The sequence below is a fragment of the Zootoca vivipara genome, chromosome 15 (genome assembly GCF_963506605.1).
Source record: "Zootoca vivipara chromosome 15, rZooViv1.1, whole genome shotgun sequence".
Taxonomy (NCBI): Eukaryota; Metazoa; Chordata; class Lepidosauria; order Squamata; family Lacertidae; genus Zootoca; species Zootoca vivipara.
The window spans coordinates 4,479,191-4,506,594 of NC_083290.1; the positions used below are offsets into that span (position 1 = coordinate 4,479,191).

The 27,404-nt window shown below is 45.8% G+C and overlaps 3 protein-coding genes across 6 annotated transcripts in view; 2 read left to right on the forward strand and 1 right to left on the reverse strand.

Moving 5' to 3' along the window:
- CLTC (clathrin heavy chain) overlaps positions 1-5,596 on the forward strand; it is a 77,634-nt gene extending 72,038 nt beyond the window's left edge. Inside the window, exons 31-32 of the mRNA XM_035140282.2 lie at positions 2,546-2,621; positions 3,936-5,596. Coding sequence (XP_034996173.1) covers positions 2,546-2,621; positions 3,936-4,060 — 201 coding nt within the window. The 3' untranslated portion in view covers positions 4,061-5,596. The remainder of the gene's footprint in view (positions 1-2,545; positions 2,622-3,935) is intronic.
- A 4,763-nt stretch (positions 5,597-10,359) lies between these two features.
- On the reverse strand, positions 10,360-12,548 carry PTRH2 (peptidyl-tRNA hydrolase 2). 2 transcript variants are annotated; one of them, XM_035140120.2, is made up of 2 exons: positions 12,135-12,548; positions 10,360-11,037 (listed from the first exon to the last, which is right to left on the reverse strand). In XM_035140120.2, the coding sequence occupies exon 2, from the start codon at positions 11,028-11,030 to the stop codon at positions 10,512-10,514; it is 519 nt and encodes a 172-aa protein (XP_034996011.1). In that variant the 5' UTR covers positions 11,031-11,037; positions 12,135-12,548; the 3' UTR covers positions 10,360-10,511. The 2 variants fall into 2 exon arrangements, with proteins under 2 accessions (XP_034996011.1, XP_034996012.1); XM_035140121.2 differs by lacking the exon at positions 12,135-12,548 and adding an exon at positions 11,222-11,477.
- Positions 12,549-12,641: 93 nt separating this feature from the next.
- VMP1 (vacuole membrane protein 1) overlaps positions 12,642-27,404 on the forward strand; it is a 109,599-nt gene continuing 94,836 nt past the window's right edge. The window contains exon 1 of one of the 3 annotated variants that reach the window (XM_035140115.2): positions 12,642-12,778. The gene's annotated coding sequence lies outside the window, so the exon portion shown is untranslated. The other 2 variants (XM_035140116.2, XM_035140117.2) reach the window with 2 other exon arrangements.

A 27,404-nucleotide genomic window follows, 5' to 3' on the forward strand; every position in this document is an offset into this window, starting at 1 on the left:
GGGGTGGGAAAGGGAGCCTTGTCTGGCCGCCATCTTTCCAACCTCACTCCCCTGCTTCAGTTCTTTTGCCTTTTTTCCATGATCACACACATGGCACCAAAAATATATAGATAAATATATATATACATATATAACATTGACCGCATGTGATTTCTTTTTTTATTTTATTTTTTACTCTTTCTCCCCCCTCTGCAGCTTTATCGCAGTCTCCGTGGAAAAGCCTTTCTTAAAAAAATGCAGTTCTGTGCACTTAACGAAATCTATCGGCAGGGAGTGTCCAATAGTTTGATTTTTGTGTAAAGAAAAGCTTGTCTCCCCCCTTTTTTTTAACAAGCTTGCAGAGTATATTCTAAACACTTGTGTTTAGTAAGAGCCACCTGAGTAGAGTTTACAATTTATTTTTAATGAACAGGTTTTTTTGTGTTTTTTTAATGGTCTGGTCCAGAAACTCGCCTGGGCCCTGTGGAGAGTCTGCCTCTTCTGCTTAGCTTGCATATCTCTGTCTGGATCTTTGCTTCAGCAACCTCACACAATCCCAGCTTATTCTGGTTCTTCCTCATCATCGCAGGCTTCCCAGCAGGAGCAGTGTTGAATTTTGTAGGGGTAACACAATCTGCCCAGAGAGCAGGCTATGAAGCTTGAGAAAGGTTGACTGGATGCTCTCGTTTGCTCCCCCCCTTCTCCATATTTGTTTCCCCCACCCCCTGTGTGTTCTCCTAACCTCCCTTGTGTTTCGTCAGGAAGCCAACCAGGGGGGGGGGGACTGCATTCCTGACCCTATTACTCTAGAGGTGGATTCCAGCCCAGCGATAGTGGCTGTGCCCTGCCTTGAGGTAGCCATGCTTCTGAATACAGTGGTGCCTCGCTAGACGAATTTAATTCGTTCCACGGGTCTTTTCTTATAATGAAAAATTCGTCTAGCGAATCCCATAGGAATGCATTGAATTTTTTTTGCCCATAGGAACGTATTAATTGAATTTCAATGCATTCCTATGGGAAACCGTGATTCGCTAGACGAATTTTTCTTAAAGCGAATTCGTCTAGCGAGGCAACCTCCGCTCGAAAAAACCTTTCGTTAAGCGGAAATTTCGTTAAGCAGGGCATTCGTTAAGCGAGGCACCACTGTAGCACTTTCTGGGAACTGCAGGAAGGGAGAGGGCTCTTGTGCTTGAATCCTGCTTGCGGGTTTCCCACTGGCACCTGGTCAGCCGCAATGAGAACAAGATGCTGGACTAGGTGGGCCATTGGCTTGACCCAGTGGGGCTTTTCTTAAGTTCTTGGCAGTCCTGCTAAATGGTAAGGAGAGGGCTGCAGCTCAGTAGCAAATCGCTTGCTTGGCATGTAGAATCTGTTCCCGGCATTCCCCGTTAAAAGGGGAGACCAAAAAGGATCAGGTAGCAACAGGTGAGAATAAGATCTCTCCGGCTAAGGCCTTCAAAAGCATCTGCCAGTCAGAGGAGGCAATATGCGCTGAAATGGACATTCGGTTTGACATCTTCCCCAGGTCCAAGAGTAACTTCCAGATCATAGAAGTTAGTCTTGTAATTTGTGGCATTGGAGTTAGGATCCACCCATTATAATCCTTCTGCAATCCACCTACAACACACCCATTTGTGGGAGGTTCTGCTGTGATCCTTTAGATGCTGAACAAAAAATGTCTCCATCCCGGGCACCTCATTCAGGTTGGGGTGAGGTGGGAGGGCACTGAGCCTTCCTCCAACCTGGCACAGTTCCACTGCTCTGCTGTGTCTCCCCACACACTTCTGAAGAGTATAAAGGATGTTTTCTCCTGTATATGACCAGCCTCTGCCAACCTGAGTGCCCACCAGGTGTTTTGAACTCCAACTCACATCCTGCTGGCCGGGGCTGGAAGGAGTTGTAGTCCCTTAGAACCTGAGGAGCACCAGGTTGTCAAAGGCAGCCATAGGCTATGGAGAAGCAAGAAGCTTGGATGGCAGATGGACATCCTCCAGCCTTGCTTTTTAACAAATGGTTGCAACCCTGTTGTTTTTAAAGCCTGTTCTCCTCAGGTCATCCAAACCTGCGTCACAGCAGTAGAGTCCAGGTGGGGCCTACAGAGGCTCAACAGACAGGTATCGCAGGTTACGTTGCAAGCTGGGGATGTGGCAAATCGGTTGGATGGCAGTGTGACAAATTGCCTAGAAACCTATTCTTGGATGTGGTCATTTGATCCCCCGAGTGCGGCCTCTAGACTAGAGACAATGAGCCTGACAGGTCTAGGCTAGGCTTGGGGAATGAAAAACTGGAAAAAACCACTTGGCGGTAGGTGTCAGACTTTCCCATCTGTTCTGAAGGTTTATCGGCAGAACCTCCTTGATGTCTTTTCTCCAAACGGCTATCCAATGTAACAGTCCCAACGTTAACTCCACTCCCCGAAACCTCATTTTGGGAGTGACCTCGTTTCTTTGACTGCGTTCCACGCCCCTTGAAGGCTTTTCCACTTCTCTGCCAGAAAACAAAACGGGAGTTGAGATTCTGCGGCTCAGCCTTGCCTGATTTCTTTGGGGTTATTCTGTCTTCCTAGGTGGACAAACTGGATGCTTCAGAGTCTCTGAGGAAAGAGGAAGAGCAGGCAACAGAAACGCAGCCCATTGTTTATGGTAACAACCTGTGGCTTGATGTGCAGTTGGGGGGAATGAAATGGGCACGCTTTGCAGCAGATAGTTCTAAAACGGGACTTAATGAAGTTCGGCAGCCAGAGGCCATATTCTTTTGGCCCCTGGGCCTGAGGTTCCCTGCCCTGGTACAGTGTGTTTCCGGAAGAGACCTAGAGCTGCCATGTTGAGTTTGTTCTAATCAAATAAACTTATTTGTAGGGTACTGAGCAGATTTAAATTAAAAACTTTGCTATTAATGAAGCAGTCTTACAAGATTTCAGGAAAGAGGGGTAATTTTCAGGAGAGGCATCCCCACTCTGAAAGTGCTAGGGCTGGGCGATAATTGGTTTCCAACATTGTGATACATCAGCAGCTAAATGCCGGTACAGTGGTACCTCGGTTTTTAAATGTAATCCGTTCCAGAAGACTGTTCGACTTCTGAAACGTTCGAAAACGGTCTGCCAATTCAGTAGAGAATATTGTGAAAAACAACAGGTACATACAGTGGAAGCCGTTCCAACTTCCGAGGCGTGTTTGAAAATTGAAGCATTTACTTCTGGGTTTCCGGCGTTCAGAAACCGAAACATTCAGCAACGGAGACACCGAAAGCCGAGGTTCCACTGTATATGCTGATAATTCACGATGGCTGGAATTGATCTCAGCTTCTTCTTGAGCAAGTCCCAATGCCTCTCAGGCTCACGTGGGAGCTGAGCTTCATGGGGGCTTCACTGAACTGCTCACCTGGGGGGTGAAAGAGGCCTTCTGCCCCCAACTGGGGGCAGTTTCCTTGAAGGGCTGCCTTGCCCCAAATGTGCCCACTCAGCCCTTTCACAAGCACCACTTTGAGCGCTTTCCACACTTGTGAGAGAAACCCCCTTTCAGTCTGGTAGCATCTATGTTGTGGAACTCCTTGCCTGTCTACATTAGGCAAGTGTATCTGAAGAAGTGTGCATGCACACGAAAGCTCATACCAAAATAAAAACTTAGCTGGTCTTTAAGGTGCTACTGAAGGAATTTTTTTCTACATTAGGCAAGGAGCCCTCACTAGGCATAATACACTATACTGCATATAAGCCTTTTATTTCAGCAAGCCTACACAGATATATAACTTAGAAGCCAGGAATGCTTCTTCTTCAGAACAGTGCTTGCTTGCTTTTTGTAAACTGTTTTGAGTTGGTAGTTCTTATTAAACAAATGAAATAAAAATTAATTGTAGGGGTTCTCAAGCTGTCCCCTTTTATGAACATGGATTGAATTGAGCACTGTCTCTCTCACTAACCGTTCTTTCTCTTCCTGCCTGCTTCCTTTCCCCCCTAGGTCAGCCCCAGCTGATGTTGACGGCTGGGCCCAGCGTCGCAGTCCCCCCACAAGCACCTTTTGGCTACGGCTACACTGCCCCTCCCTATGGGCAGCCTCAGCCCGGTTTTGGATACACCATGTAAGAAAAGCAAGTCTGTTTGGAGCTAGCATCGATTTGCTGTTGAAACTCCACCGTCCCACTTCAGCTCGACAGGGAAAAAGCTTTGTGCCCCTTATAACCTTTACTTTATGAAGGACTTATTTTTGTTTCTCTCCCCATCCCCAGCGCAAACCTTTTCAATCCCACTTAAACATAATCCTTCTTTTTTCCACATTCCATGTCACTTAGAAAGGACTCTTGTTTTTTTCCACTTTCCAAATGGGAATATTTGAGTGGGCTTTCCCCCCCGTCTTTGGTCCCCCCCCCCTCAAGACTTGCTTCTTGACATTAAACCCCAGTCTCTTTGTGACTCTTCCAATTTGCACTCTGTAAACGTTTAAACTCTTACTATCGAATCTAAAGTTCAATGTATGTGAGCAGCTTTACAAATATGTACCGTCTTATCTAAGAAAAAAAATGCATTTAAAAGTCTCGTCGTATATTCTGAAGGGGGGTGGCAGCAGAAAAGCTTAAACCAAGAGGATTTGTATTTGGGAGTTGGAACACTAAACCAGCATCTCCTACCCCGCTTGGATTGCTTAGCTCTTTAAAAATAAAAGACATGCGTACAGACAACCTTTCCTGAATTTAAAAAACAGTGGCAAACCTAGTAGAGTCCCCCCCCTTTAACCTATGCAGGTTTCCAGTTTAGTCTTAAAAATGCTAGTGTGTTCACTCCATACGTAAACGGATGATGACCCTTCTGTCGTGCTACTGTATACCCTGTGCTTTTCTTGTGGGGACCATTTTTTATTTTCCATTGAGGAACAAGGAGGGAGCACCATGAATCCAAGTGTGTGTGTACTTGACCTAGCCCTGCCCTGCGGTTCGTGTATGTTGGATATTGTGGTGTTCAAGATCAATATTTTTTTCCCTGAGTGTACAGAAGAGAGAGAAGGGGGGAAAATAGAGAGAGAGAGAGAATTCAAACAGAAGAGCAGGGGGGGGGAGAAAACCAATTGCTGTTCACATTTTTTGTTTGTGCAATTTAAAAATGGCTCAAATTGGAAAAATAATAATAAATTACTGGACTGTGGACATGCTCTATGGTAGTTTTTCAGTATGCATCTCTCTTCAAGCTCCTTTTTATGACGTATGTGCTCGGCTGAAAAGCAAAACACGGGAAGGTTGGTGCTTCTTAAGGTCAGAGGGGAGAGGGGACCAGCAACTTAGCAAAAATACCAAATTGTTACTATGGAGACCAGACTATATTGGCAGGTGACTTTGCACTGAAGAGATTATGTGTGTGAGAGAGACAGAGATGTGTGTGAGGCAGATGCTTGGGGACTATATACTGGAATAAGGGGAGAGATGATAGCACTTTTCAACAGGTGGCTGCAGCTGGGCCAATGACAGCGTCTTTTAACCAGGTGATAAAAACCTCTTTAGGGTTGTAGTTTTTGAGTGTTTCCAGTTAAATCTGACAAAAAATTAAAAAATAAAAAGATCATGTTATAGGTATGTTAAGTTGCCTTAATATATTTAGCTTCAAAATAAAATTGACTTCAATGTTCAAACACTCTTCGAATTACTGTCATGTTTGCATGTACAAAATGATGAACCCAGCCGCTGGAGGGAGACCAAACTTGCTTGGCAAGGCTGGCGTGGAAGAGTCCCATTTGTACCTGCCCATGGTGGGGTGGTGCATTGTGACCAAACCACCTACCGTAGCAACTCGCTGGGCTGTCCTGGATTGGGTCTTCTCCAGGTCCTGGAGCCTGGGGCAGACTTTTAGGAAGAGTGGGTGCAACGAGAATCAAAGCAACACATATCTGGTTTACTGCAATATAGGTAGCAATCTGGCTTTTGCCATTTTAAAGGCGACAGGAGTAAACAAAGCCTGATATAGCCACTTGCAAAATGCCTGCAGGGTTCTCAGTGCAACGGCTACGAGAACAGACTACGAAAAACAAGCTGCCTGCATCACATATTTTCCTTGCAACAAATCCATTTTGGTGGTCTTAAACCAGTATCAGTCCACCCAAACGCCTCCTGTCTGTAACCAGAGCTGCAAGCCTGCCTTTTTGTTGTAAGGGCCACTTGAATGTTCCTTGATTACTCTTAAAAAACACCACCTTGCCATAGGTATGTTTTCAGCTAAGTTCTCAGAGTAAACCTATTGAAGTTAACAGGCATGGCTAACTTCCCTCCATTACTTTCAGTGACTCTACTCAGCAGAACTTAAGGCAGATACAACTGGCCAGATCCAGGTCCTCACCCCTGCTCTACTCAAAAGTAGACATATCTTAAGATTATTTGCTGGCTGGCACCTGTTCTACACAACAACCATGTTGATGATGTCATGTTAATGCAGCTTCCCTCCAAGAAGTGGCTGAAGTAGACAATCCTTTGCACACACACACTGCAATTCTCAGGTTCTCCAGCAAGCTAAGATTAAGCCAGTATCTGTGTTCTGTATGAACAGAACCATACATAATTTTTGGAAGCATGTTTTGCTGAGCGTCTCCTATGTTAAAATGTACAAAGCAGCAACGTCCCTGCTTAAAAGAACTGCCCACCACCTTGAACTCCACCATAAACAATACAAATCCATCATATCCTTAATAGATTTAATGCTTAAAATAAGACACTTCTCCCATACTGTGCCATAAGAGTGGGGTCTGAGCTTCCCCCAGAGCCTCACTTGAAGCTTGAGTGTGCCTTGGCTGATTTAAGTATTAAGACTAGCAGTTTTTGGACTCAAGGTCCCATTAACCCGAACTAGAGTGACCAATGGTTAGAAAAAGTGGGAGAATCCAACATCTGGTGAACCACAAGTGCTCCACCTCTGCTAGACCAGTGATGGTAGGAATCTACCATCTTTGTCTATCTTTGCTTTATTTAAGCAACCCACATAAAATATGCGTCAGATAGCACTAAAAACAGACATAATAAAATTAAGAAAATATATTTGACATCTCAGAGGTTTTAAAAACAGTTGCACTTGCACATAATTATGCAACTTAAACTGTTCTGCAAATAAAGTATGCTGGGGGATTTTTAACAAGGAATGAAATTAAAATTCTGCAACACAAACTTGTTTTGGGCTGTTGGATGAAATGCCCACCAGAGGGCAGCACCTGCTCAGGTTTCTCCCATCATTTTATAAACAGGCATTGATCACAGGCTGCTAAGGTGCAATCACAACATGCCACTTACATGCTGTTGCATCAGTTGTGCTCTTGCATAGCTATTTCAAGGAGCGGCAGTTGCTAACCGAACAGCTCTTTGTTTTTGAAGTTGATCTGCTTATTCCCCCATGGGCACCTGAAAGGCTGCAACCTAGAGGCATTTAAATGCAGGTACGTCTACATCACAGACCTGCAGCCTTTCCCTTAGAAACAAAGCAAGATTCTAGTCCTCATGGTTCCATATAAAAAGGCTTGAAATCGGAACCTGAGTCAGACCATTGGCCCTCTAACCATGGATGTACACAACAGAGCAGTGGTGGAGCAGGCTGTGTCCGCTCCCCATGCATAGACCACAATCCCAAGATTCCCAGCCTTTTCTTTTCTTAAAAAAGTTTATAGCATTTGTAGAACCTGAGATATGAGGCAAAATGTACAGAGTCCAGGCATGGGCAACCTGGCCCTCCAGATGTTTTGGGACTAAAATTCCCATCATCCCTGACCACTGGTCATGTTAGCTAGGGATCATGGGAGTTGTAGTCCCAAAACATCTGGAGGGCCGAGGTTGCCTGTGTGTACAGACACTATTCTCATTTGGGAATGGAGAAGGGTTAGGGTTAGAAGCTAACCTCCACATCCTTCCAGGGCTCTACTTTATATATATACACACACATACAGGGGGAAAGTTCTGGGACTGCCCCCCCCCAAGACAGTATTGTCTAGTATGCTGACATGTATTGACTCTCCATTATTTCAAACTGATTGATGGTGAAACTGTCTACCCCCAAGCTGCTGCCATCCAATGGAAGTGGCAAGATGGAATAATTAAGAGTTTGGGTTTTGTGAGTACTTTTTAGATCAAAGGCTAACAAACTTATTTTGGCACAAATTTCATCATGGACTAAACCCAATTTTGTCAGATGCATGAAGTGAAATCTTGGTTAGAAGGTATTATCGTAAGGTGGGAGTTGAGTGGCAATGAAACGCAAAAATTGCAGTGTACGTGGTAAGTGTACGTGAAATTGGTGCAGCATTCTTACAGCAGCACATTGCTGATCATGTACTCAGCACTACTGAGATGGGTTGTTTTTTTTAAAAAAGGAAAACTTTAATTGATTTCCAAAAATACAACGAGGCAGTCAGTTGCAAGAAACTATCATAGCAAAGTTATCATTGCATTTGTGGCTAATTAACTCATTATGGTGTCCCTGGAGGTAACAAAGATACAGTTTTGGATTCATAGTCACAGTGTTAGTGACTAGTATTTTCCCAAATAACAGCTGTACATTTAACTGCAAAAAAGGAGGGGGGGGGAGAGTTGCATTGCTACATCCAACCCTACTGCCAGTTCAAAGGCTAATTCCACCCTTCATTTAACTCTTTGCCTGCATGGTTGAATAAATCCTCTTTCATGCCAAAAAGCAACTTGCTTTTCTGGCTTGAGCACAATAAGCCGGGCAAGTACAGTGACTTAATGTGCTTTATGTGTTAACTCTTAATGTTCCTCTTCGGGGCATAGACTAGCAGAGATGTGTCTGACAAGGCCTTTTCTAGAATGGCACCCCATATCTGAAACAGCCTTTCCCACTAATTCCAGCTGACACTATATTAGCCAGTGAAAACCCGCCTGTTTGTCCAGATGTCTGAATGTTCCTGCTTGATCTCTGTATTTTTTTATATGTATAAATTTTGGTTTTAGGTTAAGATGGTTTTTACTGTACTGCATACCAGATAGTGATAGCTTGGGTGTCAGAGAAAGAACTAAGCTGAAATGCCCTTGTAGGAAAGCATGTGGCCCCTCGAAGCCTCCCTGAGAGAAAATGTGGCCCTTAGCCTGGAAAAGCCCCCACCACCATTGCCTTAAGGCTGCCAGTTCCCAAATCATGCCACAAAGGGATCAGCCAGGCCTTGAAAACTTATTCTACCATATTGTTTGGGTCTACTGTTCTGCTACACAACATGGATTTAAAGTACACAACTTCCTCCAAAGAATATTGGGAACTGTAGCTTATCCCCCTCAGAGCTACAATTCCCAGCATCATTAACAGTCCCCAGGATTTGGAGGTAGGCCCAGTTGGGCATCAATGAGGCTTCTTCCATGAAAATATGCAAAGGTTTGCTCTGTTACTATATGAAGCGCCCACAGCTGTGGAGGAGGAAGTGTCCTTCATTTCTTCTAGGAGCAGATAAAGACAAGTGTTACCTCCTTGACTGTAGAAATGTGCCTCCGGTTTACTTCCAGGGAAGTTAGGGCCCTCCTAGCAGTCGGGGAACAACGGTCCTGGCCTATGTCTCTGGTTGCTCTCCAGGCTCTGTTGCTAAAGATCCACTCACACGTCACTTAACACAACATCGCTGCAAAGCCCCCAAAGGTTAAGAACCTGCAGTTTTTCCTTGCCTGCATTTTACTAATTCAAAGGGCTGTTCTAATGGGTGAAAAAAGGCAAGTTAAAAATATTGTCCGGCTACAAGCAGCAGAGGTGCTGCTACTGCTTCATTGCTGCCCTAGTCATTGAAATAGAAGACTGAGCTAAAAGATTTTTGTTGATACGCTGCTGCAAATATCAGGATGCCGCTGCTAGACAGCAACAATAAATGCAGTCCTTCAGGCCTCTCCATCTGGCCTTGGAACTCTCACCAGGCCACCCACCAAAAGTTTTTGCTTGACTGGAATACCCTTGAACTCTCTTCAGATCATACTTAGGCATATGTGAATGACAACTAAAGAACCCTGTAGGATGCTCACCTTCTACATTCCTCTCCTCAGATTTGAGTCTTTAAAACAAGGATGGGCTGGCTACCTGTGGTTGACCAGAGGTTCCTACGCTACAACTCCCATCATCCCAAACCACTGGTTGTGCTGGCTGAGGCAGATGGGAGTCCGAGTCCAGCAACACCTAAGGAGTGACAAGTTCCTCATCCCAGGAAAAATGTCCATATTCCTAAGAACTGTCCCTTCAGACCGACCATTTTCAAAGAGGCAATTCTCTATTTAAAAAGAAAAAATCCACAAAGACTGCCCCAGAGAACCAGGTTTCACCCTGTACTTACTATACATGCCCTTAATTCCCCCCCCCCCGCCTATCAACAATTTCCTAGGAGAGTAAGTTCAAGGATCATGTTTAACCAGCTGACAATAAAAAAGTAGAGCATGGACAGGTAACCTGTTGCATTTTATGTATTCCAAATACTGAAAGGCAATGAAAAATAAACCATGATCCTGCTCAATCATCATTGTTTTTAAGGGGTTGTTTGCTTTAAATCTATACAGTTGATACCATTATCTCTGGGCTAGATGCTCCGTATTCAGTAAAGTTTTAAATGGCCAGAGACTTTGTCCACAACCTCCGCTGGTCCTGGTCCGATGCCGAGGACAGTCCGGGAACCTGGGGCTATCTGTGTACGGCCCGCATCTTGGATTAAACTCACTGTTAGGCCCAGCGTTTTGGCCTCGCCCAGGAGCTGAAGCAGTGTTTCCTCGTCGGGAGCTTTTAGGACCACCTTGGGCTGTCCGCAATACTCCCACTGCTTCAGGAGTTCAGGGTTTCGGCGCTGGATTTGTTTGTAGGCTGAGACAGCCGCATGGGAGCACTGGGCTGCCACTTTGCCCTTCTGCATCTTCAGGTCATTCCGGACGATGATCACCATCTTGAATTCGCCACTTTCGCCCATGGTAGTGGCTTCATTGCCCAGTTCATTGGCAAGCTGGGTTATTCTGGCTTTGGATGGTCGCAAGAACCGGGCTCGAATGCTCCAGCCCAGGCATACCCCGCAGGCAACACCAGCAATTATACTGAAGAGACCAGGCTTGGAAAGGTAATCCATAGTATATCTAGCGATCAAAGACAAGAGGAATGTTAGGAGGATCTAAGGAGTGCTCAGGAAAATAGAAATTGCAGCCTTCACGACAACAAAGCCATGCAGAAGGTACAAAGTTCAAAGCTGGGCAACTGCCAGCTGCATCTGGGAAAGACTGAAAGCTTAGAGAGTGCCGGTGTAAACCAGCATTCACCTACCTGGTACCTTATAGATGACGCAGGCTCCCACTCTGGCCATGGGTCATGTGGGGTGCTGGGAGTTGTAATCCAAAGCATCTGGAGCACAGGATATTTTCAGGCGGGGGGGGGGGGGCGGGGAAGGATGGGTTTGTAGGCCAATGGTCCTCAACTCATAGGTCAACTCTTGTATACAGTTCTAGTTACAGGTAGGTAGCCGTGTTGGTCTGAGTCAGAGCAAGATAAAAAAATTCCTTCAGTAGCACCTTAAAGACCAACTAAGTTTTTATTTTGGTATGAGCTTTCACGAAAGCTCATACCAAAATAAAAACTTAGTTGGTCTCTAAGGTGCTACTGAAGGATTTTTTTAAATCTTGTATACAGTATTGAAATTGTGACAAGTGGTACTTAATTCTGTATTTTTATGGTGTTGTTACCTACCCTAGCGCCTTATAGGGGACAAAGGGGAGGAAGAAATCCAATGGGTTGTACCCACTACGAGGCTAAAGCCCACTGAAATGAATGGATTCAAGTTAGTCATTTCCATTCCTTTTCAATGGGTCTCAGTTTTTATTTGTTACTATGGTCTGCATTTTTATGTTGTAAACCGCCCTTTTGTCTTTGGGTGAAGGGCGATATAGAAAATTAATTAAAAATAGTAAAAAAAAAATACTACTAATAAATATACCATCGGCCCCAGTCTTCATTTAAGGACCCCATCTTTCTCGGTCAGCATCAAAGTAAATTTGCATATGCAAATGAGGTTTCCTCTTTTTTTCCTTTTAAGTCGGAGAGGCCTAACCGTCCGAGCTGACTTCTCTGGCCTCCCCACTACATTTGCATAAAGCTGCATATCTTCACCTGATTCACAGGCACGCTCCTTAGGACCCTCCCCACCCGTCCTCTCCCCCTACCCGCCGCCGTTTCTCCTCACCAGCCACTCGCCGCCGCCTCGCGTTGCCGACCAGCCTCAGAGCAGGAGCCACGATGTGAGGCAGCAGTCGGCGTCACAAACACGACTAACCAATCGCAACACCGCGCGTGCCTTTCTCGAAACCTGCCCCGCCCCGTCTTCCCAACGGCTTGTGGGCAACGTCAAACCACGACCGGCCAATCGCATCGCCCCTCCGAGGAGCCTTTGCGTGACGCCACACGCAAACCGACCAATCGGAAAGCGCGCTTGCTAACTGAAATAGATGTATATTTTTTCTCTCTTCCCAGCCCCCTCCCTCCTTTTTTATTTTTTAACCTTTCCTTTTCCTTCTCTTTCCTGTAATAAAGCTGAGAAGAGAAAGATGAGATGCGAAAAAGGAGGGCACGTGGGGAGACGACACCGCCACCAACCACCGCCGCGCAGGAACTGACGTCACCGCGTCCGGAAGCGACGGGGGGGGGACAGACCGGCTTTCCGGTCGGTGGGCGGGGCCGAGCGGAGAGCCCTCCCCCGACTTCCGGGTTGGCCCGAAGCCCAGAGGTAACATCAAGAGCGGCAGGGGGAGGAGGCGGAGACGGAGGAGGAGAGGAAGACGCCGGACGGAGCCGGGGCTGCCGCGCGCCTGTGTGAAGAGAGCGAGCGAAGTAAGTGGCGGGGGCCGGAGAGGGGGGCGGCCTCCGCTGCCTACGGGTCCCCCGGAGGGACACGGGGCAGGCAAGGCGAGCGCGGAGCCCCCCCCCTCCATTCCTGCGCTTTTATTATCCTGTCAGGTGGTGGTCTTGGGGTGGGGAGGCTGCCCCTTTTAAACGGCTCTCCCTCCTTCAGTTTCAGAGCTGTGACTAACCAAGTTCTCCTCAGAGTAGACCCATTGGAACCAACGGGGTCTCTCAGCCTGCCCTCTCCCATTGATTCAAATGGGTCTACCCTGAGAAAGGTCAGCGCTGGTTATAACCCAATGGACCTGAGTTAGTGATGGAATTGTAGAGCTGGAAGGGACCACCAGGGTCATCTAATCCAGCCCCCTGCAAGGCAGGAATCTTTCGCCCAATGCGAGGCTTGAACCCACGACCCTGAGATTAAGAGCCTCATGCTCAACCGACTGACCTAGTGGTGGCCTTTGATTTCAGCGGGTCTTCTCTGAAGGTAGGCGGGAGCTGGGCAGCTTCTGTTGTTTGTGGTGTGGGGGTGGGCTTCTCTTTCTTCATCTAGCTCTCTTCTTCAGTTTGAGGCAAGGACCCTGTTCTTGTAGCTCCAGTGTGGAGGGCAGTGGTTGGGTGAGAGAAAGAAATAAAGAGCCGGGTTCAAATTCTGCCTTGAAACCCAACTAGCTCTGTCTGTTCGTTCTGCTCAGAGTAGACACAGTGAAATGAATGGATGCATGTTAGGCATGTCCATTGATCTCAATGTGCTTGATCCAAGCATGGCTAAGATTGAATACAGTCTTCTTAATTAAAAAAATAAAAATAAAGACCAACTTTCTATTAACTTGTCTTGAAATCTCAGTAACTACTTAGGCTTGTATCTGACTTAAGTCTGCAATCTTATACACACTTGGCAGTAAGTCTCATTGAGGTCAGTGGAACTTCTTAGTAGACAGGCGTAGATTTGTACTGCAAGTCATTTCCTTGAAAACGAATGGGTTTGCCCTGAGTATGATTTGTAGTATTGTACAAACTTATGCCTGCTTACTCAGAAGTACAGTATGCCCCATAGAGTTGAGTGGGACTTACTCCCTGGTAGCCGAGTCTCTACTCCGTTACTGCATCAGTTTTTTCTTTAATTTTGTTTATTTCATATACATTTGATTATCTTCTCAATATCCATCGGCTCCTCATGGAAGCTCTCATTTATTTAATCTGTATTTTGCAGTATGCAAAAATATTTTAAAGAGGACGGGTCTTTGCCCCAAGGAGCTTACAGACTAAACATTGAGAGTGTTAGAGACACATTAACAGCAGGGATTGAAATATTGGCATATACTGAGACATAGTTTCTGTTTAGTATGAAGAATTGAGTGTGGAGCGGGAAGGATTTCAATTATTGATTATTTAACGGAAATGAGTGCTTTTGACTTGGAATGTTAGTAGGGCAGCCAAACCCATTTGCAGTTGTAATCTAACAGTTGGAAAGAGGAGCTTTTCGTTGGTGCAACTTGTGTCATAGAGGGTGTCATCAAGGAGAGAACAGCCTTTCTGATTATTAAAGATTTGAAAATTTGGACAACTGGTTTTCTTGTATGCTGAAAGTATGATTGCACTTTGGGAGACAATTCCACTTATTTTCCCATCACACAGTGGGGAAAGCCATAAGGCCATGGGGTGCTAGTGGGGCAATCTCCCTTATGAACCAGGCTCACTGCTTTCATTTATATCCCCAGGCCTCACCGCTTTCTTTCTCTCTTTTTTAAAGAAAAGCGTAAGCTTCTGGCATTTCTAGAACCTGAGATGCAAGGCAAAATATACAGACACCATGTTTAAGGGAGACTAGCCCGCTCCCTGGGTTTCGGTGTTTTACTCCCCCCAACCTTGAAAAATTCCTGCAGACACTCGTACATAGGCTGTGGGTCATGAGGCACAGGGAGAGAGCAGTTGGATAGCTGCTGTGTTGTTATTTTTAAGTAAGTATTTCTGCTGCCATGGCTTGTCATGCCACAATACTATAAGGATGAGAAAATGTGCACCTGCTAAAAATTCTCTTTTTTGGTCACCTGAGATCTCTTGTGAAGTTGAAACATAATAATGCCAATCTCCTCTTAGGAGTCTTACAAAGGTGAATCATAGAATTGTAGAGTTGGAAGGGACCCCTAGGGTCATTTGGCTAAACCCCTGAAATGCAGGAATCCCTCCCACAGCCGTCCCTGGGTGGGCTCGAACCACCAACCTTCTGGTTAACAGCCAGATGGAATAGTGATGCTGCTACTACCCTCTCCTTCCTTTATCTTCTTCTTTGTCCCCAGTTTACTGAACAAAATATTCAACTTGTTTCTGGGTGTGTCACACACATGCTCGCACACACACATTCCCATTCCCACAACATTCCCACAGGAATGTTGATTTCCTCACTTCCCTGAGGTGGCAACAGCTTATTGCCCTGTTAAGAGCAGCCAGGCTAATGCCCATTCTACCTACTCACCTTAGATGACACAGAAAACATTCTGACTTGCTTGCATGGAGGCTAGACAACATTGTTTCAAAGCAAGCATTACCCCACACTTTCCCATCACTTTCCTTATTGCAAAAAGCCCCCTATTTTTGGGAAGCGGATTTGTTGCTCAAGACCTCCCGGTCAGCTTCAGTTGTGCAACTGGGACTTGCCTGTTGAACCCCAACCAAAAATAGCCACAGGCTAGAAGTGCCCTTCAGACTCAGTTTCTGGTAGTAATAAAAGAGATCAGCTTTCTTTCTGGCTTTCCCCTGATCACAGCCCTGGCTGACAGTGTTTGGGTAAGCGTCTCGCAAGCTAGAAGTGAAACTTTAGAAGAAGGAAATCGGTGGTTAGACTATTTTTTTTATAGTTGTTTTCAAATTGAGGCTCGACTGCATCCCTCTCTTTTTTTCAAAAGGTCAGTTTGAGGTAGAATCTCTCTTTAAGACCTTCACACCAGAACAGTCCCTCTCCTCGTTTCCGTTGCTCCCTCTGGTGTCTGAATCTAGCATTGTTCTCATCAAGCCTCTTGATTTAGCCTGCTTTCGAAGAAAGGAGTCCACAGGACTTAACACAATTAAGATCAGGCTGTAAGGCTGATTTATGGAAGATGTTTTTGATGGGTATTGTAGAGGCAGGAAGCTGGCACACTTTCACAGAAAACCTGCGAGGTTTTTGGCGTTGATGATTGAGCAACTTAGCATTCGTGTATAGGTTCAGTGAAGATGCCAGCTGGGCTCACCCTATATCAGTCAACCTGGTCCCTTCCAGATGCTTTGGACTACAACTCCCATCAGCCCCAGGCAGCACATGGAGTTTTGGTCCAAAACATCTTGAGGGCACCAGTATATTTTTAGGTATACTATATCCACGTTTATCTCAGTACATTGTCTACACTTGGGAAACTGAGATGAATTCTCTGTTTTTGATTGTCAGGCTCCAACCCTGAAGTCACAGAAAATATAGCCAAGTTCCTCACTTTAGCCATCAAAACAGGGTCAAACTTATTAAAAGGAAGATCAGTTCAAAGTCAAAATTGCCTGTATTTTTAAACTGTTTCTGGCTGTTTATTTTATTTCACAAGATTTATATGCAGCTTAATTGTAATAAAATCTCAAAGCGGTTTACAAAATGAAGAAAACAATAAAATTATCAGTATAAAGCAGTTAAAACCTACATTATTTAAATTATTTTAAAAGTAATTAAAACAAACTGTAACCTGATTAAAACATATGCCAACATTCCATATGTCTGGAGAGGCTTGCCTGAACAAAAATGTTTTTGTAGACACCCGAAAAAGTACAGTGAAGTCTGCCTGTTTCAAGAGGCAAGGGATTCCAAGATCACTTTCTGTGTATGAGTTTTGTTGTCTTCTTATTTTAAAAGGTACAATTTGTGGGTGCATACCGTGTTTCCAAACCCCCTGCTGCGGTTGTCTCAATATCCCTATAGTGCCATTATTTCAGTCTTTGATCAGTTTGTAAAATCTAAAAAGCAGCCCTGAAAGCTAGTTAGTTTTCTTCTTCACAGTATGTGGATGAAGAACTGGAGCTGAGAGTGTTCTGCTAGTTACCTGGCAAAGGCAAGATTTGAATGCGGCAGACCTCTGCTTTTGTGGGTACGTGCTTCTGTCCACAAGATTGACCTCTTACTGCTTTGCACATTATTCTTCTGTGTGTGTGTATAAGTGGAAAGACACTTTGGGAGTTTTGCCAGGAAGTGGCTTTTTAAAATGTGAGAAATGGACCGTAAGCCACTGCTTACATTTGTGTATGCTGTGGATCTCTCTCGTTGATCTTGTTATCTTTGTTAATTGACAGGCTGGTTTTGCCTATCTGAAATACACTGCCGCCAGTGAGAGGATATAGTTGTAAAAAGCAATTGCTCAAAGTTGGTGCAAAGTCTCTTTCAAGACACAGTCCAAAAGGCTTAATATTGGATCTTTGTGCGGTTTTTCACAAAGGACAAGGTTCACTTTGAATCCTTTAAGACTCAAAGGTTTCAAAGATAACCTGGTTCTGTCTGTTCTTTCTCGATAACTAGACCTTTGGCTGAGTGAACATTCTGTGGCCTTTTAAATGTGTTTGTGGGTAGGGGTTATTGCCATTAAAAATTATTATTATTATTATTATTATTATTATTATTATTATTATTATTATTATTTTGTGTTCTCATTTGGTATTTTTATGCTGTGATCTTCAGATGAAATGTGGTATGCAAATTTAATTAATAGCACTACTGCTAATGAAGTATCTTGCTATCTGTTAACTTCTTCATCCTTGCTATTTTCCTCTTGCACGCTTTCTGTGTTTATTAAAAATATTGTGGTGACGGGTGTGTGCTAAGAGCCGGTTCAGATCTCTCCTCAGGTAGGAACTTGCCAAAGTCACCAAGTGCCAATTCACACTGTATAGTCAAAGCACATTCAACACACAGTTAAAGCATGTGACTTCCCCCAAAAGTATACTGGGAGCTGTAGTAGGTGAAGGGTGCTGGGAATTGTAGCTTTGTGAGGTGGAACTGCAGTTCCCACGATTCTTTGGGGGAAGTAACGTGCTTTAAACATGAGTTGGGTGTGCTTTAAATATATGATGTGGATCTGTTCTGGGTGTTTTTGGGCAAGGGAGCCTCTATCTTCCTCAGGTTCAGCCCCATCTGCATTATTGGGGAGTATTAGTATAATTTATATCCTGCACCTTCACTATAAGTGTGTGATATCCGGGCAGCTAACAGATCACTTACAATAATCCTGATCCAGAAGGTCTCTTATGTTCTTTTCCCTGCTTTTTGTAAGATTTGGAAATGGTGTCCCAAACTTTGTCATTTATATTCTTTTTAATAATTGTTGTTGTTTAGTCGTGTCCAACTCTTTGTGACCCCATGGACCAGAGCACGCCAGGCACTCCTGTCTTGCACTGCCTCCCGCAGTTTCATCAGACTCATGTTCGTAGCTTCGAGAACACTGTCCAACCATCTCGTCCTCTGTCGTCCCCTTCTCCTTGTGCCCTCAATCTTTCCCAACATCAGGGTCTTTTCCAGGGAGTCTTCTCTTCTCATGAGCTGGCCAAAGTTTTGGAGCCTCAGCTTCACGATCTGTCCTTCCAGTGAGCACTCAGGGCTGATTTCCTTCAGAATGGATAGGTTTGATCTTCGTCACGGGGATTCGAACCGCCGACCTTTTGATCGGCAAGCCCAAGGCTCAGTGGTTTAGACCAGTGCTCCCCAACCTTTTTATCGCTGCAAACCAGTCAACGTTTGATAATTTTACCGTGGCCTGCTGAGGGGGGGGGACATTGATTGTTTATATTTTATTTAGATTGTTTTGATTTAATAATTTTAATTTAATTGTATTTAAATGTTCCTTGGGCGGCCCGGTACCAATTGATCCACGGACCGGTACCGGTCCGTGGCCCGGGGGTTGAAGACCACTGGTTTAGACCACAGCGCCACCCGCGTCCCACCTTAGCCAACCTACTCGGAGTTAAATACAATCTATGAATCATTTTCAAATAGTTCTTTTTCAAAGAATAACATGCTGTAAATTTCAAGTCGCTTTTCCAAACTTCCTCTCAGAGGTTAAGATCTATATTGTGTCCTATATCTATTGCCCCGTGCGTCACTGAAGCTTTAACTAGGTTGTCTTTTGTTTCCCATTCTAATAATATCTTTGTCATTTATACTCTTATTTCAGTTCCCCCCCCCCCAAAAAACCCAATCCATTCATAATAAGGGGAAAGGTTATTCAGTCAGTCTTTAAAGTTGATTGATGTACAGTAGTGAGGATTTCTACACTTCATTTCAATCTCATTTATGAGAGTGAGAATCAAAGCTGGAGGAGGCATTGCGTTTCCTAACACCGGTTGGGCTGTGTGTGTGTTTTCTTTCTCCCTTTGCTGAGGCACCATGTTCATTCATGAGCAGCTGTGTTGCCATAGGATTGGTGGGTAGAATTGCTGGGGGTTGAAGAACGGGAAAGTGTGGTGGATTTTAAAGCTTCTGACTTGGGAGGAGCAGAATTCGTGAGCTAAATATAGCCTCCTCTGAGTTGGAGGGTTAGAGATGAAGTGAGAGACTAGCCCCGTGGTTTTTGAAGCTGGGTTTCACTGGCTTTCGATCGCTGAGGCCTGCATTTTTCCTTCTGTGGTTTAAAACTGGGGGCTGCATTTAGAGTATTGATTGGAAAGAGCCAAGCACAAAACAGTGAGATCTTGGGTGCATTTGAACGTGCTGATCAATTCTACACCGTTTCCCCCTCCTCCCCTTACAACATGGGAGCAGCAAACCAAAATCCTTGGCCTCACATTGGGTCCAAACCGTGAGTTGCGGTTTCTTTTACAAACCACCATTGATAAGCCATGACTTTTTCATCCTGGTTTGGAGCAAAGCAAATCAGATTTGACATCGTGCTGGGGTTTGTTGCTCTGACTCGCTAGCAGCGAGGAGCAGAACAGAAGCAATCTGCATGTTCCCAGTAATTCATTAACCATAGCTTTCATAACCCACAAATGTAGCCGGTAGGGATAACAGCAGGCATTCTCTTCAGGGTTGACTATATTTCCCTATCAGAAGTGATTGATTGATTGATCTCGTCACAGCCAGTGCAGGGACAGAATGGAATTGCGCAACACCCTCACCCCAGTTGAGTCCAATTGCTCATGCCTTGCCTCCTTCCAGTGACTCATGCAGAGAAGCAACGGACAGCCTCCTGCTCACGGCTGGCAGTTCTGCAGCCCTTCTGCATTGAGAGCAGTTGTCGAATCCAGTTGATGTAAAGGTGGGGCAGAATTTTCCACTCTGAATGGAAGGAGGTAATGCCCAGGGCAGAAAGTCATTGGGAGATTAGTGATATCTTGGTACGTACTTGTGAGTCCTGGGACATGATTTAAGTGTGACTCATGTGGACCATGGCCCCATCAGGTGGACATCTCAGCATGGAAAAGAGCCGTTCTTACCGGTAGATCATCTGCTTGCATATAGTAGGTCTCGGGTGCAATTTCTGGCATTTCCAAAGAGGGGGCTGGGAAAATATTTTTGCCTGAAACCCTGCCTGCCAACCAGTCATACCTAAAAATAGAGGAAGTTGCCTTTTAGACACATTTGTCCATCTAGCCCAGTATTGTCCACACGGGCTGGCAGTCTCTCTCAGCCTTACGTGGAGCTGCCCAAAGACCTAGGAGTGTAGAACAATGCTGCTTCATGACCTCAGAATGTGTCCGTGATTGTTCCTCTTGCTTGCCTGGAAGGGGACGGGTGTGAAAGGGGTGTGTGTGTGCTGAAACTAGCCTACCGTACAGGACAAAAGGTAAAGATTACGCTTCTGGCATGTGGCCCCGAGGAGGTTCCCCAGAAAGGAATGTGGCCCTTGGTCTGAAGAAGATTATCTACCCCCCCCCCCCGGGGTAGACAGTGTTGAGCTAGGTGGAACAATGGACAGACTACAAATGAAGCATCACTGCCTGTTGAATGAAACATTTGCTGTGTAATCTTCTAACAGCCTCTGGAATAGACACGGAGGAATTTCACCACTACTGAGTCTGGAAGGGAAAATAAATCTATGAAAGAGAGTGTCTCCGCTTTAGCAGTCACTTATAATGATACAGCAGGCCATTATTTTTTTCACCCCTTGTTAGTTTTCCAGGTCATTCTTGTTCAGCCAAATAAGGACAGTGTATAATAGTCAGGCCGGCAGTGTCCCTGGTTTAATATTCTATTTTTTGACAGCAGCTGGTTCCAAACTGGGATTTCCCAAAGCTTGGGAGTGGAGGCGGGGAAAGAAGGGGAGGGGGGAACAGGTTGGGAGGATTGATGGGACACTTTGGCAACACCCCAAGCCCGGGGGGGGGGGGGAGAGACGTATCTGTTGACCCTTTGCTAAGTCATAGGAGGCTTGTCAATGGGCAGCTGGAAAGGGGCATCGTAGCTGTGCTATGCTATGCATGCAGAAGAGCTAAAAAGAGCTCAGGAGGAAGTGGAACCTGGAAACAAGTTCTTCCTGAGACCTTAAGGAGAATCTGCCACAAAGAATAGACGGACTCTCCCCCGCCATGCTTTGGACTATGTCAGCTTTGGCTAGCATCATGCCCAGCAGCTATGGATGATGGGAGTTGTATTCCCAGCAACGCGTGTGGAGGGCATCAGATTGGGTGGGAAAGACTGGACGACGTGAACTTTCGGTCTGATCTAGCTGGGCTTTTCAACACAATCCTGAAAGCTGAGCTGAGAGCCAACATTTTAAAAAAAAAAGGAATTAGACCAGGTGTGGGCAGAAATCCGCCCTTGGCGCCCTTTCTCCGTTGTCATCATCTCCAGCCTGATGCCATGGGCAGTGTCAGACATGGGGCATGTAAGTTGTTCCTTTGCAAGCAGGGCTTGCTGATTGGCGCACAAGACGGGCCCTTCTTAGATCCCTGTTAGCATGGACCAGCTGATCAGCGTCATCGTCCCTTTTGAAGGTGTGCGAGCCCTGCTTTGCCCACTCTCAGGTCCACTCTGAAGCCAAACAGCACCTGCAAACAAACATCCAAGGAGCTGACTGCTTGGTGGTTTCAGCAAACCACTTTGGAATTGTCACCTGGTGTCGTAATGATGTCCAATTTGGCCCACAGGAAGTTGGCAGAGGGTAGGATCTGGTCTGCCTTGTGGATCTGGGTCATGATGCTTGGGGGGTTATGTCCATCAACAGGTGTGTTACATGACAGCTCAATGGACTTCCCATAAGCATCTCTCTGGCCCCTGTAGGAACTACAAGGCCCTTTGGCCGAATCTGGAAAGATCTTCTCAAGGTCTTAAACACAGTGTCTTGAGAGAACCGGGGAAATGAGTTGGAGATGAGCTGAAGAGAACCATCTATGATACCAACTACCTGAAGAATAATGTGAGGTCAAAGGTTCCGTCAAATCTAACATGTTTTTCCTGTGCCAGGCTAAAAGTTGTATTCCCGTGTGGTCCTCCAGTTGACCATTGACTATAACTCCCCTCATTCCTGATGGTTGGCCATGTGGGGAATGGAATGGAGTTTCTTGGGAAAGGGTGTGGCTGGCTTGCTGGATGGCCGAACAGGAGTGCTCCATGGCACAGTGTTTTGTTTGGGTTCATATTCAAAGTCCATTTAAAGTTTCCTAGCCTGCCAATCCCCGTAACGTTGGTCACAGCAACAGGCCTAAAGTGGGAAGAAAGCAGCCCTCTTTAGTTTTACAAAAGCTTGCTTACCTGGTCACCTGGGGTGAACTTTATTTCCATCCCAGGCGAATAGCTTTTGCCGAATCCCTTTTGAAACAAACCAACCTTTCCTTCTCTTTCTGAACTCCTTGTCTCCTACCAGAGCTGGATCCCATTCTCTCAGCCCCACCCATGCAACCGCCAGCTTCAGACCTGGTAAAAAAAAAGTAGGGCACCCCATTTGGCCCAGATTAAGCAGGCGTCGCCCAGGGAATGTGTCCTGTTGTGCAATCAGTGCTTATACAATGAGCTAATGTTTCTGGGTCCCACAGAATGTAATGTTTAAACTATGTTGCCGTGTCTCTTGGTTGTGTTACAGTGCTGAAGACTTTGGAGAATGGGTGGGGGAAATGAACAAAGCAGGACATGAGCCCATCAGTTGCTAAACATCTCTGCCAGTTGATCTTGGGCCCAGACGGCCACCTGTTCTCTCTCCCAAAGGTCCCCTAAGGACATCTGACTTCCCTGAGGCCCTTTCAAAGTGCTACTTAGCTTAAGGGGATTGGATTTTACATTCTTCAAGGGAGATGGCTCTGTCACTATTTTCAAGAGGACTCTGGGTGTTCTAGAGAATTTCTCCCCCTTCTATCTCCCCAGCCCTGCCCTAAGGAAGCGCATAGACTTGTTTACAGCAGGGGGCATTAAACTCTCCATTTCTGGGACTACCAGAAGATCCACGCCACGCACTTAAAAGCACAGCCTGGATAGCTCAGCTTGTTAGAGCACGGTGCTGAGATAAGGCAAGATTGCAGGTTCGATCCCTGTATGGGACAGCTGCATAGTCCTGCTATTGCAGGGGGTTGGACTAGATGATCCTCAGGGTCCCTTCCAACTCTACAATTGTACGATTCTGTGATCCAGTGCACATTCAAACCACATGGCTTTCCCCCCCCCAAAGAATACTGGGAACTGTCATTTGTTCAGGATGCTGGGAATTGCACTCTATGAGGGGGAACAGCAATTCCTAGAATTCTTTGAGGGGTGTCACACGCTTTAAATGGGGATTATATGTGCTTTAAGTACATGGTGCGGGTCCTTGACCATTGGGCCGATGGGATTTGGAATCCTAAAACTTCTGGGAGGTATTGCAATTCTCACTTTTGTTTGATGGGTTCAGCCATTCAGCCGTAGCTGAGAGAGAGAGAGAGAGAGAGACAGAACACGCTTCTGCTCCCTTTGCTGCCAAAGTAACTTCTTCGTTAAGTTGTGCTGTGCCAGTTTTGGATGCCTTTCAGGGATGTCCTAATTTTTTGTCCTAATTTTTTGTTCTAATTGAATGTTTCCTTTTGGGCGTTCATAGTGCTAAAAATATACAAGGATTACATCTATATATATCTATATCTATATATCTACACACACACACACACACACACACACACACACACACACACACACACACCCTTTCCACACCACCCTAATAGTTTGTCTGAAGAAACTTGCTGTCTCAAACTTGTAAAACTGGTGTTCATTCTACCCTGCCTCCTGGGTGGGCTCTCCTTTTTCTCTCTGGAACTCGTGGAACTTTCCTTCAGCACTTAACAGACCCTGGGCTGTTTCGTTCCTTTGAGAGCAAGACAGCAAAGGCACAAAGAGGTATATTAAAGCTCCGTTGGGAAAATTGGTTTATTTGGTTTGGGGTTGAATTTATCTGGTGTTATATTTATAATGTAGCAATTGTATTTTTAAGAAGTCTGCTGCTGCCTAGGAATTTTAAGGGTTGGGGTTCAATCTGCTCAGGTCTTGTCACTTAAAATGCTCCGGTTTGCTGGGAAGGTGGGGGAGAAGGGAGTATGTTGCTTGGGTGCTGGTAGTTTGTTTGCTTGCTTTGTTTTGTTTCTCTTAATGAACTTGTATGTCAGCTTGTTTAAATGTGTGGCTTTCATGATAAACATGGATTTAGTGATAAGATGGTTTGTTTTCTAAGAAAAAATCATTCTTTTTAAGTTGCTATAAACCACTTGGCTCTTTAAACTTTGCTTTGATATAAGCTTGCTATAAAAGTAGATCAACACTGGTGGAACAGATGGCATGGGAGATAACTTGCTTGCTGGTGGTGGTCTGTGCAGAGCCAAAGGGAAGTACTAGTGGAGCCTGTTCTACTCCTGGGAGGGGGAACCTGTGGACTCCATTAGGCCTAGCCAGCAGAGACAATGGTCAGGGATGATGGGAGTTGTAGTCCAGCAACATCTGGAGGGCCACAGGTTCCCGACACCTCCCCTGGAATTTCCCCTGTAGCCCCCTGCAGTGTGGAGAAGGGGTTCCCTGGTGGGTGAGTCCATGCGTATTCCCTGAAAGACAGGGCATTTATTTTTATTTTTTAAATTCTATAGAATTATGCTTACAAGTAAGGTTCTCCACCCCCCACCCTCTGCTGAGTCTTTGCCCCGAATATGGGTTATTCATGGAAAGCTATTATCCTCCTGCCGCTCTATACTTTTAGTGGTTTCCGTCGGTAGCAAATAACTCTCGAAGCACCAGAAGGGGTTTGGAAGGCAAAGCTGAAAAGTCAGGTGATGTTTGGTGCAGAAAGGGATGCTAGTTTCCAGACAAACTTGCCTGTTTGCCTGTCGCTGAGGTCAGGAAGTGAGGCTCTCCTCTGGGTGTCCGCATCACCCGAGAAACTCTTACAGTGCGGCCTCATTTGTGGAACTCACCACCACCACCCAACAGGTCCACGGTGGGGATTTGAACCTGGGATTCCCTGCACACCGATATAGGCTGTTGAATAAAGCCAGCTGTCCACGTACCAGAAAGTTGCTTGTTATTTAGCATCCACAAAATTAGGACTTTGATTTAGAGAGTCGTCCTAAGGTCGTGGTTGGAGTATGACGTTCGATTTGGGCAGTTTGATCCGGAGCTGTTTTCTGGTGTATATGATCAGATTTTGCAGAAAGTGCCTTAGTTGGTTCACGTGACTTTCTGCCATCAGCCGTAGTTCAGTCTCCACCAGTTTCTGCACTCCTCTGGGTGAAACTCCCATCAGAGTGCATGAGCTGGGGAATTTGAAGTTTAGACCAGGGGTCAGCAATCTTTCTCAGCCGTGGGTTGGTTCACCATCCCTCAGACCATGTGGTGGGCCGGACTATATGGGGGGGGGGGGTTGAACAAATTCCTATGCCCCACAAATAACCCAGAGATGCATTTTAAATAAAAGGACACAGTCTACTCATGTAAAAACACACTGATTCCCGGACTGTCCGCAATTTCTTAGCTGGTGGTGGAGTATGCTCGCCGTTAAATTTCGGCATAACCCCTATTTACCGTGCTCCGTCCTATTTAACATCGCTTACGGCCGCGTCTCACCGATGTGCCTTCATTAAAGCTAGGTTTAATGTTTTTCCAACAAGCGTGCTGAGACATAGATTTACTAAGGGCCAAGTCTCTTCAATGTGTGCTTGTGAAATTAAAACATCTGAATCTTTACATCATGTTATGTTTATCTGCCCTATGTACAGTTCGGCTCGTGCTAGTATACTAAATTCCATAATCCAGCCTATGGCTGACAAACCAGTTGACCTACAGCTTGCCTGGGTTCTTCAAGATGTGGATCCTTATATTACTCTACAGGTTGCTAAATTCCTAACAGCCGTCCTCTCGTACAAGAGACGGAATGGAATGTTAGCAGATTATTTATAGTTATAAGAATTTTCTATAATGACATCAGATATTGATTTTAGCGTAGTGCCTAAATTTTTAATCATAATCTTAAACTTTTCTTTTTTAAATGTTAATATTTGTCCTTGTGAGCTGTGAATTGTGTTATATTATTTGTGGCTTGAACGAGTCCGCTGTTTTATTTGATTTATTTTGTTGTGTTGTGTTTTATGATGGGCGTAAAGCCGAATAAACATCCTGATTGATTTATGGGACTGTCCCGGGCCGGATTTAGAAGGCGATTGGGCTGCATCTGGCCCCCGGGCCTTAGGCTGCCTACCCCTGGTTTAGACACTGCATGAGTTGGGAAAACATAGTGAACTTTGGCCCTATGTTTACTTCTCCAGGTGGCCTTGTGCAGTCATGAGGACTAGTGTATCTCACCTTTACGCTGACCCTTTTTAGATGAGACTTGGGATATTAAATCATACGGTACTGTACAGTATATGGATAAGGGCTCCCTCTAGTGGTTACCATGTATAACATGTAGCCCAATTACCCTGTTTCCCCTTTTTTAAGTCGTAGTCATAAAGTAAGCCAGGGCAGCAATTTTAAGCATTTGAGAAATATAAGACATACCCTGAAAATAAGACATACCTCCATGTCTGCCAGCTCAGGGCCTGAAACTGGCTGCTGCAGCGTGGAGCGCTCAGAGCACCCAGGCGCGGGCAAAGCAAGAACATGGAGGTGCTGATCAGCTGGAGCGCGGGAATTAGTTGTTCCTGGCTCAGCTAGAGCGCACGCGTAGGAGGAACGCAGCAAAGTCAGCTCTGAGGAGGGAAAATGGCATTTAAAAACGCCGTTTGAAGCGCCCACCTCGCGAAGGAAAAGCGCCCCGCCGGCCACCGCCCTGCCCAAACCAGGGCTCTCTCCCCTCAGTCACCCCCAGCTGCCCCGCCGCCGCTCTCCCCTCCCTCAACTGCCCCTTCTTTCCCAGCCGGCTGCCCGCGTTCCTCCAGCCGGGGCACGCAGCGGGGAAAGGGTGTGCGACGGCTGAGGCAAACAGAGGTGGCCGGTTGCCCGGGGGTGGGACGGTCAAAAAGGTGGGCGAGAAGGGAAGGAAGCTCCTTGCTCGCCGCCTCTTCTCTCCCTCTCTCCCGCTGGGCGCCTTGGCCCCGGGGAGGTGCAAGGAGCCGCAGCAAACGCGGAGGAACAGGCGGCCAGGGGTGGGTCGCTTTCTCCGCCTCCTTGGAGTTTGGGCTCCGTATACAGGAAGGAGCGAGCACGGAACTACCTCCCAGCCAGCAGCCCCTG